The sequence below is a fragment of the Thrips palmi genome, unplaced genomic scaffold, assembly GCF_012932325.1.
Source record: "Thrips palmi isolate BJ-2018 unplaced genomic scaffold, TpBJ-2018v1 HiC_scaffold_19, whole genome shotgun sequence".
Lineage (NCBI taxonomy): Eukaryota > Metazoa > Arthropoda > Insecta > Thysanoptera > Thripidae > Thrips > Thrips palmi.
In genome coordinates, this window is record NW_023144628.1 from 6,885,844 (window position 1) to 6,906,062 (window position 20,219).

The following is a 20,219-nucleotide window of genomic DNA, read 5'->3' on the forward strand; positions in this document are numbered from 1 at the left end:
CTATCCCCCAGAACGTTCCCAGTGGACCAGAGGCGTGCCGGAGGCGAGTGCACTCGAGTGCGAGTCGCTGCAGCATGCTTCTGACGAGTCGCATTGTCATCGTCGCTCTGTCTCTGTCGCACCCATGGGTCCGCAAAAGAGCGCGCCGTGAACCCCTCTTCTGAAGTGCATGGCCGCCCGTCTGTCTGCAGGTGGGCCGCGGCGTGGACGAGCCGCCCCGCGCCCAGAAGAAGCTGGGCAGGGGCGAGTACAGGGTGCCGGCCGAGCCGTGGCCCGACCGCGACGTGCTGCGCCTGGCCGCAGTGGGGCCGGAGCACGCCGGCGAGTGGGAGTGTACAGTCACGCAGCGCGCCCTCAACCTGACTTGGACCACCGCCTGGGTCGACCTGCAGGTGAGCCCTGCCCCGCGAACCGACGTGATGACGAGGGTCGCACAGCAGGCGGCCAAAACTCTCGACGCGTTTTGAGCTCCAGAGTCACCAAATGGGACTCGAACCGAACGTGTGACCCCGCTCTCAGAACGCTCTCAGAACGAAGAATCTATTGGTGGTGTCACACGTTCGGTTCGAGTCCTGTTCATCGACCTGAGAGCTCAAAACGCGTGTAGAGTTTTGGCCTCCTCGACCGGCTGCTGGCCCTCTGTGGGCAACCCCAAGCACCAGGCAGCATCGTGACACCCGCGCGTGGGATATTGACGGGCCCATTCTCTTGTGACCGATTGTACCCCACAGGTGTCTTTGTTTTGAGAGTGACTGTGCCCGACGGGCCCTTTCTTCCCCAAGTACTCCCCGTCCCCTACACTGCGTTCAAAGCGCTCACTGCTTTGACGTTGCAGGTGCTCCCCGCCCCGAGCTTCGTCAGCCACCTGCTGGAGGACGACGCCACGCGGTGGCTGTTCGGCTGGACGGGCTCGGAGTTGGGAGTGCAAGTGCTTCTCGGTGCTCTGGGCTTCACGTGCCTCGCAGCGTGCTGTCTGGCATATTTTCTAGTGACGCGCGTGTATAGTGTTCGATTTGTAGGGAAAGTAATGAGATAAGGTGTTTGCTTGGAATGAAATATGTCTCTTTCATGAGCTGTGTATGAATAAATCACTACAATTTGACAAAAACCTCATAAATTTATTAAGTTGTCACATAAAAAAAAGAATGCAATGGAATACAGGCATTGATGACCACCTTCATGCTTAACTTAATTATGGCACTAAGAAAAATACCCTGTTGCATCCTCACCTTTAAGTACAAGAACATGTTTTCTCGAACCCGAGAATCAGAAAACACTGAGTTTGTCATTGTATAAGAGTGGGGAAATGTGGTTAAGGCTAAATTTCCTTGGAAGTCGCCAATTACTTGTTATTAAAAAGGAAAAATAGCATCTAACTAAATTAAAAATATAATACTTCAAATTTAACTGGCTATTTTCAAATATGGAGGATATGCAGGCAACCAATCAATTTCGTAAAATGGATACGTAACTAACACAGAAAGTGTCTCGCCTCAATTGAAAGAGAGTTAACATTGAACAAACAATAAGAATATTCCCATGAGGTACGATTTCACCTGAACAACCCTAGTTGTAATTACTTAATTGAATTAATTTGCTACTTTTAACTTTTAAAAGGGATGAACTGAAGCAGTTGCGTGCTCGGGGGCTTGCACGCAAAACGCGCTGGACTCGCTAGGGATGAAGCGCGATGAAGCGTTGGGAAAGGGTGTTGAGGGTAGGGCGCTGGCGGAAGCACGCTGGGGGAAGCACGCTGGGGTCATGATGAAAGTGCGTCAACAGATTGTCAATTCAATGAAAAACACTGATTAAAATACAGTAAATCTTACCTACAGCTACCTCACTCTAGCATGGCATTCCTCCCACAAAGAAGCAACTATATAAAAAAAAGTATGAAGTATAAGAAATTGAGCAAAATCTTGCTTATAGTAATATATGGTAACATAACCCACAGAGAAGACAAACTTGAGCATAAAATCAGTTCATACAACAATATATAAAAAATTAAAAAAATAATATTTTATACTATGATTTGATTTTGCAAGATAAAACTTCACTATGACTTAAAAACATTGAGTAGCTACATTTACAAGTCTTAAGTTGATAGTCCACTCCTAAACGTTACTGCAGTCCCAACAATCGCACAGAATTTAGCTACAGTTGCGCAAAGGTACTGCACAATATTTTTTCAAATCTCATCATAGAGAAGATACACATAAACTATACTAGCAGTAGTCACAGCCTAATTTTGCAGTTCAGCACAGCAGAATGAGGCATAACATGATTGAGATTTTATTAGAAAGAAATAGGGCAAAAATGAAGAATTTAAACAACAATTTTTAAGCTATACATTTAGAAATTAACAGTGACACACTGAAATATGAATGCAACCACAATTGACAACCACAATTAACCTTTATACAAGGTAATGCTTTGAAGATTATGTTAAGATGGAGGTGCATTTAATAAACGTCTATTTAGTCTATTTCGTGGGAAGGCTTGGAATCAGATGAAGCCCAGACTCTGACGACACCTGGATTCTGCAATGTTTGACATCTATAAAAACAAGAAAGAGGGCAATAAGAGACTGAAAAAGAATTTATTAATTTAATTACTTTGATTAGATGTAGAAATGCCTGAAGAACAGAATTTACCTCAGGTTACGTTTCTTAGCACGATTGATAATAGCTGGCTTTATGCGAGGTTTCCCATTGACGCTGTGGGAACCTCTTCCTGTAATGATACTGAGACACTCTTGTGAAGCGCCACGTTCAGATAATAATCTAATCCGAAAATCTATGAACAAGTCAAAGACTATAACGGCCTCAGCAACTTTGAAGTTGTGCAAATCAAGGGTGTCGCTTTGGGAATCAGCTTGGGCAGCAGCTAGGGATGCAGCAGCCATCGCACTTGCATTCTGGTATTTCTTCCCATTTAACTCACCCTAAAACCAAAGAGAAGAAAAGATTTGAAAAGATCAAGTTGTTTAAGCACAACACACATTAAACCATAAGTTACAAAACCAACCAGTTTTGCATAATAAGCTGCAACAGATCTCTGTTGTCGTTTGAAGGCTTCACTAGCCTTTCGGTACATTTCATCACGTTCCTTTAAATATTCATCCGCCTTAGCCCTATATTTATTGTAATATGCTTTCGGATCAGAAAGATCCCATGGATTATCATTTTCAATGGAGTCTTCAATCCTTTGGCATCCTCTCTGTAAAATCAAAATGAATGTGAATGAAAATGAATGAACAAGTACAGTAAGAACTTTAAACTACATAGTTTGTGACAATGCTAATGTAAGCCTCTCCAGAAAAGAATGTGGTGAAAAATATACACTAATCAAGTTTATTATTTCTATAATCATACCTCTTTTCGTGACAGACTGCCGTCACTAAACACATCGACAGAAGCAGCTCCTTGGACTGTTCCCTTTAAGATAAGATATCTTTAGTTCACTTTTAATATGTCAACAGCAAACACATTCATAACAAAAAAAAAAGAGGAATCTTATTAACACTAACAAGTAACATATTTAAAGAACTCACTTGCATACTTGCTTGTTGAGCTCTTCTTATAAGTTCTTGCTCTCTTTCAGCTGTTCCTTTTACACCAAATACTTGGCCATCAGATGAAAGAGCTTCTTGAAGAGTTTTAACGGTGTCTTCAAAAGAGTAATTACATGACACATAAATATCATGAAGTGTTCTTTTGTCAATATTGCTATAGTTCTCCTCAAGAAGGCGTTTAGCAAGAATATTTGCTGCTGTTTCTGGAGTGTTTCTTGATAATGAATCCTGTCCGAAAAAAAAAACAAAATTCTAAGAATACTTTCCAGACAGAATACTAAAGGTTCTTGAGAGTATAAGATTTTCCAGGGATGTAAATGGTTTATTGAGCTAGTTCAAATGATGAGGGAGAGAAAGGCCTTTTGGAGACAAATCATGAAAATGAGAGAATAAACCAGAACTTACGACGTCTGCTTTGTAAATGGCTTGTGCTAGCTCCATGTCCATGATTTCTCTCAGTTGAGGAGGTGACGTGTCAGCCCGTTGTTTAGCATGAGAGCTCATCATTTCGTCATACAGTTGTCGTGCTAATCTTTCATCTAATATAAGTGTAAGAAAAGACATTCAATAGAATCTTTGAAAAAAAAAAAAAAAACCACATGGTCCCTCATAAACTATAAATAATTACTGTAGTAACCGTCACGTGAATTAAGAAAACAATTAAAAGAAATGCTAAACCTTACCTTCCTCACATTGCAGCTTCATTGCAAAATCACCATCCTCTTCTTCATTTGAAGCAAATATAATATCATGAATTTGACGAGCAAGACTGATAGGAAATTTGACAAGCGGTGAAACATCTACAACAACAAATTTGAAATAAGTCAATCAATTTTGAACTTGTTGAAACGAACTATCTCCCTTGATTGAGGTACTTACTTCCAACATTACAAGACCCTCCAAATTTATCTGCCAATTGCTGAACAAAGTCCTGACCTACAATAAACTCTAATGTCTCATTTGATTCATCTCCATCACTACTTTCAGAAGGAGATTGAGATGGTTCTGGAGTTGGCTCGTTACATTCATCTGAAAGACCTTGGGGTATGACAAAAGGATCTTCAGAGACAGGTGAAGTGGACTTCGGAATTGCACCTTCCCTTAGGCCTCTTCGGAAATTTTTAATTGCCAGAAGATGAGGGGAATAGCTCCTTTCACTAAAGTCAATACTTGACTCTATATGCCTTTTCACTTCCTCAGCTTCTTCTATGGCATTTGATGTATTTTGATCATCATTGGGTTCATTACAAATAATAGTTTCAGTTACCGCAAGGTTTTCCTCAGGAGGTTCCTGTGTTGAGGGTTCTACATCGGAATCTGAATCAATACTATCATCACCTACAAATGAGGTACAGAGAGCATCATTGTCAGTCTCATCAAGGAGAAGATTAGACACATAGTTAACGTCCCAATTACATTGTTTTAAAAATTCTTTGAGGCTGGCGGTTGATTTATTTGGGAACAGACGTGACAGCTCCTTTATCTTCTCCTGCTTACTCTCTGTTTTTAGTTCCATTTCAAAATCATTTTCAGTTACAGTTCCTTTATCGAGTTTTAATTTAAGAGGAATTTTAAAATCATGGACTGTTCTTCCTTTGTTGATGTCTCTATCATAGGTATTTAAAACAACAACACCATCTACTGCACCATTAGAAGAAACTTGACTTAGGGTACAAAAGTCAGCATGATGGGTGTTTGTTTCCTTGTCTTGAACATCAACTTTAACAAATCTAGAACGTTGAGAGTTGTCTAATAGACTCTGTGGGCCTGCTGATTCTTCTTTATAAATTAACCCTTGTTGGATTTTGTCAATGGGCTGCCAGGATATTAAATTATCGTCACAATGTGCCCAGCCAGTTGATTCAATTGGAGATGCAGCATTCAAATCCTTGACAGACTGGCAATAATCCTGAATATTTTTCATATTAAATGAACGAGGTGGCTTTGGTAAAGGATTTTGCTGAATGACATCATTACTTTCATTCTTGTCAACACCAACATTCCAATCAGCCATTCCAATCCAGCTTGCTGTAGAAATAAGAGGTTGAGTTTTCATTGAACTCTTTGTTTCTTGAGCATCAGCAGATCCCATCAAATCAACAGGGCAACTGACTGGAGTTTCTTTCAATAAAACATCCAGTGGTGCTAAAGAAGAAATGCTGGAAGAATTATCACTGCTGGCATTAGCATTAGATTGCACAACCGAATTTAACAGAATTTTATCTTCTTTATCTTCACCATCTTGAACAAAAGCAACACTGGTTGTTGTATCTTTGGAGTACAGAGAGTCTTGCAAGGACGGATTTTTTCTATCACTTTGTTCACTAGTAACTGCTGCAATATTATTCTTTTCTACTGACACTGAAAAACCACTACTGGACTCCTCATTTCGTTTTGGAATTTGCGAAAACGGCAGTAAAAAATCTGATGTATCATTCATAGGAAACATTTTACTGGAGCTAACTGCTAGTTTTTCATTAATACCCAATTCTTTGCCTCCAGTAATAGATTCTAATCCTGGTTTAAAATCTCTACTAAATATATCTGAGCCTCTTGAATTAGAATTGAGTAACAGGTTAAAAGCATCTGGAGGTGAAGAATTGTTTCCTTGTTTACTTCCCAAGGTATAAAAATTTAAACTGCTGTTAGCATTTTGTCCAAAATAAAACCCTTCACCACCAGTCAATGATTTGGAATTGACTTGTGATGTCAGGTTTGTATCTTTTAATTCTGCAAGTAAAGTTGTCTCCTTTTTATTAATCCTCTGTTCAGGATTGGCATTCTTCAAGGGGACTAGACTAGGAGCTCCCACTGCCATGGGCGAAACCAGACAATGTTCAGCTGGTTGAGGTGGAGGTCTAGAATAATTTGCTCCAGTAGATTTTATGAGGTCATCAACAGATATGCCAGATTCATAGCGATCTAACATGTTTCTTAAGTTTTCTCTTGGAACTCCATGTTTATTGCGCTTAAAAAGCTCATTTAATTTGGAGAACCAAGGTGTGTCTGGCTCAAGTATTTCAATCAGATATCCATAGTTGACTGCCATACTGGCATATAATGTCATCTCCCATAACTGAGTATTTGTATTGTCAACAATAACAGGACTTAAACCTTCTCGTACTTTCTTCAGAACTCTTGTCTGGTTCCACTGATGAGCTTCAGATAATTGCGCAGGATGAAAATCATAACCATTCCTCTTCATAAAATAGTCATCTGTTGAGAAGACATAATCCTTTGGTTTTCCCCCGTAAGAAAGAACAAGACCTTGAGCCAGATATGACTTCCCAGAACCTGGGCAGCCACGCATTAAAATCATGATGCGTTTTCCGTTCTCAATATACCACCTCACTTTTCTCATCTTGTCTGTGGCAACAGGCTGCACATTTTTCACAGGCCTTTCCATAGGTAAACTATTTGTCAAAGGTTTTCGTGGTATTGCACCTGAACTTGAGTTACTTCTTGGTGTTTCCGGGACTGGACTTCTGTTGTTTCCTGAGAATGCAGCATGTGACCGAATTGCAGAAGCTGGTGAAGTCCCATTTAGGGCAGGTTTACTTGGTTTCTGAGCAGACTGCACACCTGTGGGAGCATTCTTTGTCCCACAAATATCTAAAAGTGCATCCATGGATTTCTTGTCTGGAATGGGAAATACAAAAGGCAAATTCAACAAAATTATCTATACAGGCCTCTTAAATTCTGAGACACGGACAACTTTCTAAACTACACCAAATGGGGTCTAACAACAATTCTCTAAACATTTTATTCTATTCAATTCAAAAGGTCAAAAATTGGTTCATAAAAAGTTACTAGATGATAGTGCAAATACTCACGATTAAATCCACAAGAATGAACAACAGATTGAATAACTTCAGGCTCAACTGAATCCAGGAACATTTCATACATGTCTGCTAGAACTTTGTCCCTTCTCTTGCTTTCTTTGGAATTGTCCATAAAGGAGCCGTCTGGGTTCGGTACAGTTGGAGAGGCTCCTGCCCAACCACCACCGCCCAAGGATCCAACGGGGCCACTTCGACTCATGATTGCTTCTAATGGAACCACTTTGGAAGTACAAAAACTCTCGTATCTGAAAAGAATGAGGTTTGAAGTTTGAAAGTCTGTACCCAAAATATCTCTCTCCTAGACACCATAAGGAAGGGTGACAAGTGTCAGACCAAAGGCATGCAAGCCCTGGAAAGTCAAAGTTTTGTGCTTTGTACCATAAAGACACAACTCTCCCCAGCCAATGAGAAGGTTCAAAACATGAATATAACACAAACACAACAAGATGGCAAAAAATTCTTGACAAAACGAATGTTTAAGCCCAGGAAGGAACACAACACGACCGTACATAACACAGAAAAATTTGTAACGAGCGAGTCAAGATAACCAAGATTGTGACTTTTCCAGGCTGCACACACATTCGGACTCACCCGAGTTTACTACCGTCTGGCTGCACGACCTCGGGGCCATAGCCATACGGAAAGTACGGGACGTGACGGCGATGATAACAAAACAGAAAGGATTGGATTTGGCAAAAGACAGATTCACCTCATGAGAGCAGAACACGGGCAAAGGTGTGACGAAGAAACGATGTCGGAGAACAACGGGACGGACAGGCACGACGGTCAAAGGTAAGAGAAAGGGAGCGAAATGCGTGCTGCGTCGCGACTAGACACAATAACACACAAAAACAGCAGAGGTAGACAAGCAGAAGCAGAAGCAACAGCGCGCGCGATGGGAGAGGGGGGCAGGGCTGGGGTGGGGTGGGGTGGGGTGGTTGCTATGTTTTCCTGCGCCCTCTTGTAGCCTTCACCTATTTCAGCTTCAGCCGCGGATGGCGATGCCCCCAGGGCTCCGCAAACCCTGCCATTTGCGGCGCTGGTGTTGTTTCATTATTCACAGGGTGAGGGTGCGGAGCAGAGCAGACGACAGACAACAGGAGAAAAGCCGGGGAAACAAATTAAATTTTGAAAATTAGTTGAGTGCTATCTCCTCTACAGAAGGTAAACCAGTTAACTGTCATGCACATCTAGTTAATTTCGAAAATTCTAAAATATTCGTACATATTTTAGCTGCAAATTGTTTATCTTTGAAAATTGAAGATTCTTTGTTTGGGTTATGAGTTTCATGTTTCACCATACCCCTTTTATTATGCTTGTTACACTATGATTGAAATGTAGTTTCCATTTATCAACTTGTCCTTAAATTTCAGATCTCTAGCTGCAAGATGGCAGATGAAGAGGACGGGAACGAGTATCGTTGGGAGACGGGTTATGAGAAGACATGGTTTGTGTCGTGGTTTGGTACGTCATGTCTAAATACTCTGTGTCTATGGTTTTTGATTCCCCCTTTTTACTATTCTAGGGAGGCAATCAAGGAGGATGATGATGGTATGTTGGAGGCCTCTGTGGCAGAAATCATTCAAAGAGCTAAAAGAAAACGACAAGCGGAGCGCCGCCCCAATACACGTCTGGGTATGATGAGACACTTGTACATAATTTTGGATTCCTCAGAAGCAATGACAGATCAGGATTTAAAACCAACTCGCCAACTGTGCACAGCAAAGGTAAACCTCAAAGCTCATTTTTTCTTGTTTCCATTCAGACTTTTAAAGGTCAAGTTAATGAACCGTTTAATCCCTTTCTTGCAGCTTTTGGAAGGTTTTGTCGAGGAATACTTTGATCAAAATCCCATCAGTCAGATGGGCATCATAGTAACCCGTAATAAGCGAGCTGAACTTGTTTGTGAGTTAGCAGGAAATGGACGGAAACATGTTGATGTGAGTTGTTTTAATTTTGTTATCAACTATATTTTGAGGACAAATTTTTCATTGAACTAATTTTTTGTTGCAGATAATAAAGCAAATATCTCAAGGTCCATGTGCTGGGGAACCCTCCCTTCAGAATTCTCTAGAGTTAGCCTTGAGTTCCCTGCGTCTATTACCTGGGCATGCCAGCAGAGAAGTACTTGTTGTCATGGGATCACTCACCACTTGTGATCCACATGACATCAATGTAACCATTCAGGTGCAGCTACTAGTTTGCTTGCTTAAAATAATATACTTTTCTCCATTGGTTGTTGGTTTATGAAACATTATTCTTGTTCTGAATTAATCTCCTCTTTTAACCTGCTTGTTTAGAAGTTGAAAGCTGAGGGAGTCCGCTGCTCAGTCATTGGCTTGGCTGCTGAAGTGAAGGTGTGTCGTCAGCTCAGCAAGGAGACAGGAGGCCTGTATTCTGTCATTCTTGATGACTGTCATTTCCGCGACCTGTTACTCCAGCAAGTGGAGCCTCCTCCAGCCGCTCGTACTCAAGATTGTTCTCTAGTAAGGATGGGCTTCCCTCATCACAGCAACGGCACTGAATCCTCCGATGCCTCAAGTGCTTCCTCCAATAACCCAATGTCATTTTGCATGTGGTCTGTACGCATTATCACTGTCTCATGTGATGCTGATACCTTCAACCATTGTAATACTTTAAATTGCTGTTGCAGTCACTTGGATGTTGAAAGCAAAGTGGACTCTACTAAACTAGGAGCAGCGGGACATCTCTGTCCACAGTGTGGAAGCAAATATTGTGAGCTGCCTGTTGAATGTCGGGCATGTGGTCTCACACTGGTTTCCGCTCCACACTTGGCACGTTCGTACCACCATTTGTTCCCTGTGGACAACTTTTTGGAGATCGACGCAAAAGAAAATCAACAGCCCAGGTGCTTTGGATGTCGTCGAAAATTTGTGGAGCTAGATAAACATGTATGTGATTATTATCTAGTGGTTGTTGTAAATTTGATTCCTTAATCTATTTTAATGGCGCTATCTTTTTGTTTCAGGCTTATAAATGTGGTGCATGCTCCCAGATTTTCTGTTTAGACTGTGATATTTTCGTCCATGATACTTTACACAGCTGTCCAGGTTGTACCAGCAGTGCTAAAAATCATTGATTACAATTTTTTACATCAATCATTACTATTTTGGAAAAACAGGAAACACAATAAAACACCACTGTAAATAGTAAGCAAATTGATATTATTCATGATTAAAAATATAAAACAACACGATAATAAGCAGTACAAGAGAATTCTATTTTACTTGAAGTAACAACAACCACTAAGAGATAAATAATAATAATAAAATTTAGTTTACAGTTCATTGCAATTATTACATCTCTTAATTTTCTTGTTACTTCTTAGATAGTACAGCCAACCTTTGGTCAAGTCCACTCATATTCTTCTTGATAGTTTCAACATTTTCTGCAAAACCTTTCTCAACTGACTGTAGCAGCTTCTCATTGCCTTGCAAACTTGCAGCCAATTTCAACTGGAACGCTTCCAGTTTTGATAGAGATGATGAGAAGTTGCTTGCTGAAAAATAAAAACCAGAACAAAGTCCGACATCAGGACAAAAAATATTTTAAACATTGCAAGTGACTAGGCTTTTGCCATGATAACAAACCTTCACGATGGAGAGATTCCAAAGCAGTTAGTCTCTTGACAGTTTGAGGTAGCACACTTGAAACAGCTTCAGTCTTTTTGACCAGCTCATACAGCTCAGTAACCTACAAGAAACAAGTTTTATAGCTCTAACTACATTTAATGTAAGAATCTTGATGGAAACATTCAACACAATAATATACCTTGGCATCTTTCTCTGGGTCTGACTGGCCATTAACTTTTTCAGCAATGCTGTCCATTTTGGTTACCAACCCAGATAATCTAGCATCTACACTGTCAATTTGTGCTTGATCCAGAAGGGAAATTCGACTCTCTAAGTTTTGCACAAATGAGGAGATGCTTTGATTTTGCAAAGTAGATCCCAAACGAGCCTGCAAACGGAAAGATAATTATAGGGATGGCAGAAAGAGAAAGGAAAACAGCACACACATGCTTCAGCTGGTCAATACTCACCATGTTTTCATTTGAAGTGCCAAGAATACTCTCCAATTTGTTTAATCGTTGCTCCAGCTCAGCTACTCGGGATGCTTGCTGGAGTTGACTTTGTTCAGGGCGGTAGCGCAATTGATATAACAAGCCATCTTCGCCAGTGGATGGTTGAGCAGTGGCTTTCTGTTTCGTAGCTGTGTCTGAAGGTTTGACACTTTTCTGCTTGTATGTTTCAAAGTGAGCAAAAAGTTTTCTAAACAGAAAGAAAATGATGGTAGGAACACCAACAGAAAACTAAAAATTGATAGAAGATTTTTACCTACTTGATCTGAGCTGTTTCTGGATCTTTCAGAGAAGAAAGCAATTCTGGTCCCAGAGTTTCTTCCAATCGGAACTCAGACAGCTGTTTCTGAGCCCGCTCAATGTTTGAAGCCAATGCTTTGTAACCAGCAGCATCTCCTTTATCTTCTCCTTTGGCCACATCCTGCAAGCATAAGACCATTACAGTAGCAAATACTCAGCATAATATAGTAGTAAATTTGCAGAGCAATCTTTTATTAAGTCTACAGCGAACATACCTTCAATGCAGCTACTTCTTCCACAAATTCTTTCATTTCACATTGCAAGCGTTGGTATTTCTGCAATAATGTTTCTTTTTCTCCTTCAGCGACCAATTCCCATATGCCAGATCTGAAATAAAGTTGATCTAATAATGCACCAGGAAGTAAGGCAAGGCAGGCTAACCCAGAAAACTTGACTTGTCAAAACACACCTGGCATCATAGCCACGATTGGGAACTTTCTTCAGTCGATCAGAAAAGTCAACACCGCTCCCAGACAATTGCTTGTCCTTGAACTTGAGGAACGATTCAGATGCACTTAAGTGCAGCCTCTCAATACATTCGTTCTCCTCCTGAAAATGAGAAGTCATGGACTTCAAAGCAGATGCACCTAGTTCTATGTGACATTAATAGATGGGGGAAGAAAAGGAGACGTGAAATAACAGTTAGGAGATGAATTGGGACACAAACCTCAAAAGTATCCTCGTTCTGGTCAGCCTCAGGCAAATCGCCAGTCTCATAAACATCAGGTTGATCATAAGCCTGCAGAAAAAAAACGCAAGAAAGAAATGTGATTCATTAATAAAGGACAGGCTCATAGATCTAATGTGCGAATGTCATAAAAAGTGTTTAAGGTAGTTCTTAAGTTTTGCAGAATACATTCATATCAACAGGCAAGGTTAAGGGATGTCTGGCACCCATTACTTTTCAATACATTTCTCAGTTAAGCACACTTCCTTAAAAATACTTACAATGCCGGGCAAATTCGCGTACTTGGGGTCAGCCATCTGAAGCGAATTAAACGTAAACGTTTTCGAAAACGACAAATCAAGAGCAAAAGTGACACCTGTGAGGGTAAACACTGCCAATAAGCAAGCTGGTGGTACGCCTAGGAATTGTTTTTTATTTTCGTAATTAAGTTTTTTTGAGCAATTTGTTTGGTTTGTTAGATTTAGACGGACTAAGAGCTCCATAAGAAATACAGACTAGGCATTTTTGTCAAATTAAACAGCTTGCTAGGTAATTTATTTTTCTGCAAAAACATTATTTTTTGCGCACCGTAGGTTGGCTTACTGCCTGTCATGTGTCTCACTTTCTGCGAAAAATCCTAACCCCAAAAGTGGTTGGATTTAAACTAGAAAACCTGTATTTTGCATCCATCATTTTCAGTTTCAAACAGGAATCTTAATTTAGAGGGTAGACTTCAGAGAGCCATAACCTAGCGCCAGGTATGTCCAACAGTCCTATATTAAATTACATTTTACTTAAATTGCAGATTTAGCTCTCTTTCATTGTATATGCTTACTTGATCTTAGTTTTCAATGCTGTACTTTATTTTCCTTACTGTAATAACGGATTTTGACTTGTTTTACTCACTGGCGACTAGTTATAGAGTATCAATCCGCTCCATTGTAGGTCTTAAAAGGTAAAAGTTATTTTGACGTAGAAATTTTGACAACTGTTTTCCTCGTATGAGTGATTTAAGGCGATTACGTCTATGTGATACCTTTCTGTGCCCACTGCATATGAACAGATTTTTAAGATACTTCCCTGATTTGATTGTCAGTGTCTCTGAAGCTTTATTTTCTTTCATAATTTTATTAGGAAAAAATGGATTACTGTCTGCGGAGCTTTGTCGTTTTGCTGACTTGTTTAACTTTCTGTTCTGTATTACGCCCATTGAAATCTTCATTGACAGTACCCCGTGCCTAGAACATCAATGTCTCCTCAAGTCTAGAGTTGTCATGTACGCTGCACCATTCGGGATTTCGGGAGAGTCCTCTAGAGTGTTCCTGAATCGTCTCGAACCTCCCAGAAGTTTCTCGTCGTAGCTTCCAGAGCTCTGCCCCCTCCCCTTTTGCAAGCCCGTCTCAGTTGAATTTCCCGCGGAATATTGCCAACTGCCGCTTGTCTAACACAAGTGTTACTTATCTTTCGGCAGTCATTAAGTCGTATTCATTGATTTTTCGTAATAAATGCCGTGGTTTGAACTTAAGTTGCTAGATTTTAAAGGACTTTCTTGGTAATTATAGTGGTCACAAGTTGACCTTTTAGTATTTCATGTTGGTACCGGCACGGCCGCGCCGGGGATTGGCTCCCAGCGTGCTCTGATTGGTCGCAGCCTTCCCACCCTGGCCGCCGTCTCGTCGGTGATTGGCTGCCCGCTCGCACTGCCCTCGTAGAATCTTCTCGTCACTTCTCGTCATGTTTTGAAGATTCCTCTGAAGTATAAAACCGTTCCACGCACAGTGTTCCACAATGTCATTCGGATTTCGTGACAAGGATAGACCGTCTCTGCGTGACCGTTTCCGAGGGAAGTCTGGTGATCAGATACTGGAAGAGCTTCGGAAGAAACTGGATAAAGACAAGGAGATGTTCTTCGAAAGAGTTCCAAATCCACCTAGTTTTCGGAGGGTGAGTCGTGTTGCTGCTTTCCGTCTTGTTGCTTAACTAAGCGATATTTTCCCCAGTGCGGCCGCGGTGAGGGTTGGCGGTGCTCCAATTTGCTGTTTGTGTAATTTTCTGCTCTTACCGATCATTTTGTGCGACTGTCTTGCGTTGGAACTCATTTTATGTGAAAGTTTGAGGTTATTGTGTGCTGTTGGTGAGTGGTCGTCCAGTCGTTCACCTTGAAGTCACTTGAGACTGTTACTCAATTGAACTTTACTTGCGCGTGTGTTTGTTTGTTCCTGTGTGCGTTTGCCTGCATATTGCCCCCTTGCTGGGTTAATTTGTTCTCTGTGAAATAATCCACAGTGCTCAAGTGTCCTTGATAATTTAGCCCCATGCCCTTTGTTTAATGTTCATCATTAGTTAATATATTTAATTTTAATTATTTTTTCTCATTTTGGCTGCTGTCTAGCAGCGTGCGCACAGTTTTCAAAGCGTGCACCCGGCCACAATTAGCCCTCTGCATGGCTCTCAGACTCATCAGTGTTTGGCTTGCTTGATGGTTTAAAGTGGCCCTATAAATTTGATACTTGATTGTAGGGTCCCCTGCCACTAAGGTTGGTTAAAGCCATCGGGGCTTCCAAACCGAGCTAGACAAATCGCCTATGCCCTGTGACCCTTTGATCATGCCGGCAATGCGGGGTTGATACGATTATTAAGTAGTGAGCAGTGTGGCAGGGGGGGGGGGATTCCCCCCTCCCCTTTCCCATTACGTAGTCGGTTTCTTGCGCGCCACTCATAAGCTAAGAAGCAAGCCTCTGTTTGCCCCCGTCAATAGGCAATTATTGCCACCTTGCCCGCGAGCGTTCTCATCATCTTAAGGCTGCTACTGGACCCGCCTCTGGTTAGCAGTGTTAGCAGTCACCCCCTTCCCCCCTGACCCCCTTCCCCTCAGCTCTAATTCGCAGTAGTACTTGGGCTGCGTCCGGGAGTGGTCAGCGAGGAGCGGTCACTTTTCGGACGACACGGTAGAGGTGGGGCAGTAGTGGTTCGGCTTGCGAGTGGGAGAGGATCGAGAGGAAGCGACCGCGGGGTGGGAGGGGATGGGACGGGACGGGGCCCCAGCATCTCGGCCTGCCGGTTGAAACAACAGTCAGTCAGTCGAAGCAAAGCTGGCGAGCAGCAAGGACTGGAATCGAATCGGTCGTTCCCGCGCCTTGTCGTGTCGTGTCGTATCCGTGGTCGCGAAGAGTTGCCGAGGCAGTCCAAGTCCCTCGATCAGCACCTGGGCGTCGCAGTGCCGCTAAAGTGCTACCAACGTCGTCGTGCACACTGTCATGGCTAGCGACTCCTCCCCCGTGGACCTGCCGCCCCAGTACTTCCCGGTGAGGATCGGCACCGAGAGCGCCAGCTGCTGCATGCCACGGCGTGCTGGCCTTCCCCTTGAACCCTGGTGCGTCCACTGGCCGCGTTCGACGGCGCCCAGCAGACCGTGGCTCTGTCTCCCGCCCCCACTGGACACCCCACGAGCGCGAGGGAAACGAAAGCGATGATGGCCCTGCAGGCAGCGTGTCGCCATGGTGCGCCAAAGCCGCGGCTTGCCGCTCGGCCCGACGCCTTGCACAGCCTAAGGCCCGAAGGCTCTCCTCGGCGGCGGGCCTTGGTTGCGTCTATTTCGAGTTGTCCCTGTATTTTTAGCGTTGCCGCGGAATGTGCATGCTGCTGGCTGGCAAAGTCAGGCCGCTTTGGAAACTCCGCCGAAGTGTGCCAAATGCGTTTGTCATCGGGGCGCCCGGGGTGGGGGATGACCGCCGTGGCCGTGCCGTGCCGCCGTCGGGAGGTTGTCGTCGAACGTGTCGGAGGGTTCGGCTCGTTGACGTGCGTGCGCCGAGCCGCCGAGCGTGCGCTGGCGTGCGCGTGAGCTCGCAAGTGCCTGCCTCTAGGCCTGCCTTGCTTGCGCCGTCCGTCAGCCTTTCAAATTTGCAGTGTTTACCAGGTGGATGAGTCACGCGCCGAGCCTGTCCCAGCCTGGCCTGCTGAGCTGGGCGCCCCCCACCCTTCCGCCGCCACGCGCCCCGCCCCGCGGCCGGCCCGCGGCGCCCACGCCTCGCCCGCCTTACTTTTGTCCGCGGTGTCCGGACGGACGGTCCGGATGTCGGGGCGGGGCGCGCGGCCAATGGGGCTCGTGGGGGTCAATGGGCCGCAGAGGAAAGACGAATGTGTGTTTGAACCCGTTTCCCTTCAAGTGCAAACCAACTGACCGTGTCGTGTTGTGCTCGTGTTGCAGGCGGGGTTCCCATTCGACGATGACGGGCTGACGTCCCGCGGCCGCCCCGACTTCAGACACCGCCTGGAAGAGTTGGCCCAGCAGCACCCCGAGTTCGCGGACAGCTTGCGGCCGTGGTACGAGCAGCAGCAACAGCAGCAGCCCCAGCAGAGCGCCGCCGGGGATATGGGTTGGGGCTTCCGACAGCGGACTGGCTCCAACACTTCGCAGCCCCAGGCAGAGCCCCAGCAGCAGCCAGAGCCCAAGTGCGAACAGCAGCCGGCCCCGCAGCAGCAACAGCCGCAGCCCCAGCCGCAGCCCCAGCCCAGCCGCAGCCCGGACTGGCGCACCACGGCCTGAGGAACACGGTGGACCTGGGCGAGGCCAAGGCGCAGGCAGAAGCACAAGCAGCCATGGACGGCCAGGACGACCGCGTCAAGCGCGCACAGTCCGCGCCGCCCGCCCCCGAGCAGGCCGGCCAGGGCGGGCCCCAGCGCTTCGTGTCGCGGCTCGACATCAACCCCCAGCCCTCGCAGCCAGCGGCCAGCCAGGACCCCGCGGCCGCCAAGCCGCCGTCCGGACCCAAGCAACAGCCCCCCAAGGCGGGCGGCAGCGGTGCCAACGTGCGCCAGATCCCCATCTTCGTGGAGGGCCGCGACGAGCCCGTCATGGCCAAGGACGAGGTGGACTCGTCGGCCGCCAACTTCGGCCAGGGCTTCCCGCACCACCAGGGCCCGTCGCGGAGCGGCTTCGGCCAGGGCTTCTCGAGACACAACATGGGCTTCCCGTCGTGGCGCGAACAGAACCACGAGCAGGACGCGCCGCAGCAGAAGCGGCCCTTCCCGCAGCCGCAAGCGCCGCCCACCCGCCAGCAGTACCAGCAGCCACCGCAGCAGCAGCACCACCAACAGCAGCACCACCAACAGCAGCACCACCAGCCTCACCCCCAGCCATACCCCCAGCAGCAGCAGCCTCCACGCCAGCAGACGCCGCCGCAGCAGCCCGCCCCGCAGCACCCGCCGCCGCCGTCCAAGCCCAAGGACCCACTGGAAAAAGTGCAGGAGGTGCGCGTCGAGGTGGAGTCCCTGTCCAAGGACGTGGACGAGTTCGTCGGCACGCAGAAGGACAAGAGGTACATCTACCTGGACGAGATGCTGACGCGCGAGCTCATCAAGCTGGACGTGATCGAGGCGGAGGGCCGCGACGACGTGCGCCTGGCGCGCAAGGAGACCATCAAGTTCATCCAGCAGTGCATCTCCAGGCTGGAGGCCAAGGCGGCCTCGCCGGCCTCGCCGGCAGAGCCCATGGACGTGGGCCCTGCTTCTAGTCAGAGCGACAAGACTGAGGCGGCGGTCGCCGCGCCGGAGGCCGTGCCCGAGGCCATGCCGACGGACTCCCAGCCGCTCCCCGCGGACGCCGCGCAGGCCGTGGAGGCCAACGCCGCGCCCGCACCGTCCCAGCCAGAGCCCGTCCCGGCCGCCCCGGCCCCCAGCACTGCCACCGACAACGCCGACACCACACAACCGCCAGCCGCGTCGTCGTAGTGAAGAGACAGTGCAGTATTTTGTTTTTAATTATTTTTCTTGACCTGTTTGAGTGAATTGTGTTCGTTGGAACTAGTACCTGACTGAAGATAAACTGAAACTTAAAAGTGACGTCTTTGTTGTCCGCTGTGCGCGTAGTGGCGCGCGGTGTGTGGGAAAGAAATGCAATCTCGAGAGAAAGTGTGGGTTAAGAAAGTGAGTGGTGGCTTTCGGGAGTGTGTGATGGAGAGTGAGTCGCGTGAGCTCAAACGTGCTTCGGAATATTGTGAGCCCGGTGAGTGTTCACAGGTCTATTTTTTTGAATTGTTTTGAGTGTCGCTGGGCATTACTTTCCACTATGTTGTGTTACTTTTTTAATTTAAAGCAATGAAGTTATTTATTATTTTATGCTAGCCAAAGAGATGTCGATTTCTTTTTCACTTGCGCGGTGCGACAATTATTGTTATCCCGATCCTGATTTGTTTTTTAAATTGTTAACTGTGATATTTATGCCTGTGTATTAGTTGTGTTAGCAGTATATACATCAGCCCTTCAAACAAATTGTTGCTTTCCAAGCAAAGAAACACGCCATAGTTTTCAGTAATTCTGATACGTCATTTTTTATGTCACTTGTTTCTCCTCTCAAACTTGTTACACTGTAAATAACATTAGAGTAATTAAATAATTCCATCAGTGCAAAACCTTCTTCTCTGTCTTCATTTTCCCCCTTCCACATTCGTCACTACTTGTTTCAATACCAGAATGCTGCTCTATGAGATGAAAGTCGGGCAATGCGGTCGAAGTCGAGACACGCCTTTGTCAACAGACACCGTCACTTGATCTTCGGGAGGTTGATACGACCAGTGATGTCGTCGCTCTGTCTCTCTCGGACTAGTAGGGCGGGTGCGACAGCGACGAAGCCTGCAGACACTGCGTCGGGGCGTCCACTAGGTGCGCCGCTGGCTACTCTGCCGAGGCCTGTTGCACTCTGTGAGCTGATGGACATGATAGGGCGACGCGCGAGGCGAAGTCAAGACCGCAGGGCTCCATGAATGGGCTAGTGCCTGGGCTAGTGCCTCGGCTAGTGCCGGCTGGAGCCTCGCTGGAGCCGCGCTGGATAAGGCCTGCAGAGTCCACGCGCTGGCCGCCCCGTGCCGTCCCACAGCACACAGGGCCCCGCCACCACGCCCGAGCCGCGTCTGGTCAACACGGCGCCCCGTCCGCACAGCGGCGCCTGTCTCTCTCGCACCCGCACGAGACGCGCGACGAGTGCGAGGGAGACAGACCGACGCACTGTTCGGAATCTCCGCTGTCCACCTCGGCGCGGCTCGCTTTAGACGTAGTCGCGAACGCGTGGGATTTCGCCGGCCGCGCCCCGCCCCGAGTCTTCTGCAGGCTCGTTCCGAACCGCGCTTCGTCGCGCCGTCTCGCTCGCACTGGGGGGCGTTCCGAGCGGGGCGCGAGAGAGACCGGGCGAGATCGGGCGGCGGCCAAGGCGGCGGCCGTGCCCGACTTCCCCGACGAGCGTGGGCGCGGCCAGCGCGGCCAGCGCGGTGCGGCGGCAGTCCTGCCCTGCCCCAGGCCAGGCCGGGCCAGGCCGCGGACTCGACACTCGACTCGGTCGCTCCAAATCCGCGCCTCTCGCATCTCATTTCCCAATATCTGCGTGTATTGCGCGTCGCCCGGCCACTCGACGATTATGATGGCCCAGAGGCAGGGGCCGCACACTGGAAATCTAACAAAGTAATTACGTCACATTTGATTGAACGCGAATCGTGTCACATGTTCGTCGCAACATTTTGTCACACTCGCTCCTTTTATTGTGCATCGGCCCGGGCGAAATGGAGACTGATATCGCGCTGGTGTTGCGTCATGTTGGAACAAACGTGACACGATTGCCGTCGAAACGAACGTGACGCCACATTCCTCGATTACCAGTGTATACGAGCGCGCGCACGGCCGCGCACGGGGGCGCCGTAAAACGAGGTGGCTCGCCGGCTTGTGAGTAAACACGGCCCGGACCGC

General features: G+C 46.5%; 4 protein-coding genes across 6 annotated transcripts; 2 read left to right on the forward strand and 2 right to left on the reverse strand.

Moving 5' to 3' along the window:
* Positions 1-1,097: 1,097 nt before the first annotated feature.
* Positions 1,098-8,283, reverse strand: LOC117646511. 2 transcript variants are annotated; one of them, XM_034387519.1, is made up of 10 exons: positions 8,126-8,283; positions 7,408-7,661; positions 4,454-7,213; positions 4,258-4,374; positions 3,980-4,113; positions 3,554-3,802; positions 3,375-3,437; positions 3,028-3,219; positions 2,655-2,944; positions 1,098-2,556 (listed from the first exon to the last, which is right to left on the reverse strand). In XM_034387519.1, exons 1-10 carry the CDS (start codon positions 8,128-8,130, stop codon positions 2,478-2,480), a joined length of 4,143 nt encoding a protein of 1,380 aa, XP_034243410.1. In that variant the 5' UTR covers positions 8,131-8,283; the 3' UTR covers positions 1,098-2,477. The 2 variants fall into 2 exon arrangements, with proteins under 2 accessions (XP_034243410.1, XP_034243411.1); XM_034387520.1 differs by having other exon boundaries at positions 8,008-8,145.
* LOC117646515 (general transcription factor IIH subunit 2) lies at positions 8,062-10,645 on the forward strand. 2 transcript variants are annotated; one of them, XM_034387524.1, is made up of 8 exons: positions 8,062-8,208; positions 8,790-8,863; positions 8,942-9,143; positions 9,228-9,356; positions 9,430-9,603; positions 9,717-9,994; positions 10,070-10,328; positions 10,406-10,645. In XM_034387524.1, the coding sequence occupies exons 2-8, from the start codon at positions 8,805-8,807 to the stop codon at positions 10,514-10,516; spliced, it is 1,212 nt and encodes a 403-aa protein (XP_034243415.1). In that variant the 5' UTR covers positions 8,062-8,208; positions 8,790-8,804; the 3' UTR covers positions 10,517-10,645. The 2 variants fall into 2 exon arrangements, with proteins under 2 accessions (XP_034243415.1, XP_034243414.1); XM_034387523.1 differs by lacking the exon at positions 8,062-8,208 and adding an exon at positions 8,422-8,580.
* LOC117646513 (dynactin subunit 2) lies at positions 10,581-13,015 on the reverse strand. The gene is made up of 9 exons (XM_034387522.1): positions 12,767-13,015; positions 12,486-12,557; positions 12,228-12,367; positions 12,034-12,145; positions 11,779-11,939; positions 11,480-11,708; positions 11,209-11,397; positions 11,028-11,130; positions 10,581-10,936 (listed from the first exon to the last, which is right to left on the reverse strand). The coding sequence occupies exons 1-9, from the start codon at positions 12,986-12,988 to the stop codon at positions 10,755-10,757; spliced, it is 1,410 nt and encodes a 469-aa protein (XP_034243413.1). The 5' UTR covers positions 12,989-13,015; the 3' UTR covers positions 10,581-10,754.
* A 104-nt stretch (positions 13,016-13,119) lies between these two features.
* LOC117646516 (BAG domain-containing protein Samui) lies at positions 13,120-18,899 on the forward strand. Its single transcript, XM_034387525.1, has 4 exons — positions 13,120-13,243; positions 14,137-14,429; positions 16,693-16,964; positions 17,003-18,899. Exons 2-4 carry the CDS (start codon positions 14,274-14,276, stop codon positions 18,213-18,215), a joined length of 1,641 nt encoding a protein of 546 aa, XP_034243416.1. The 5' UTR covers positions 13,120-13,243; positions 14,137-14,273; the 3' UTR covers positions 18,216-18,899.
* The last annotated feature ends 1,320 nt before the right edge of the window (positions 18,900-20,219 follow it).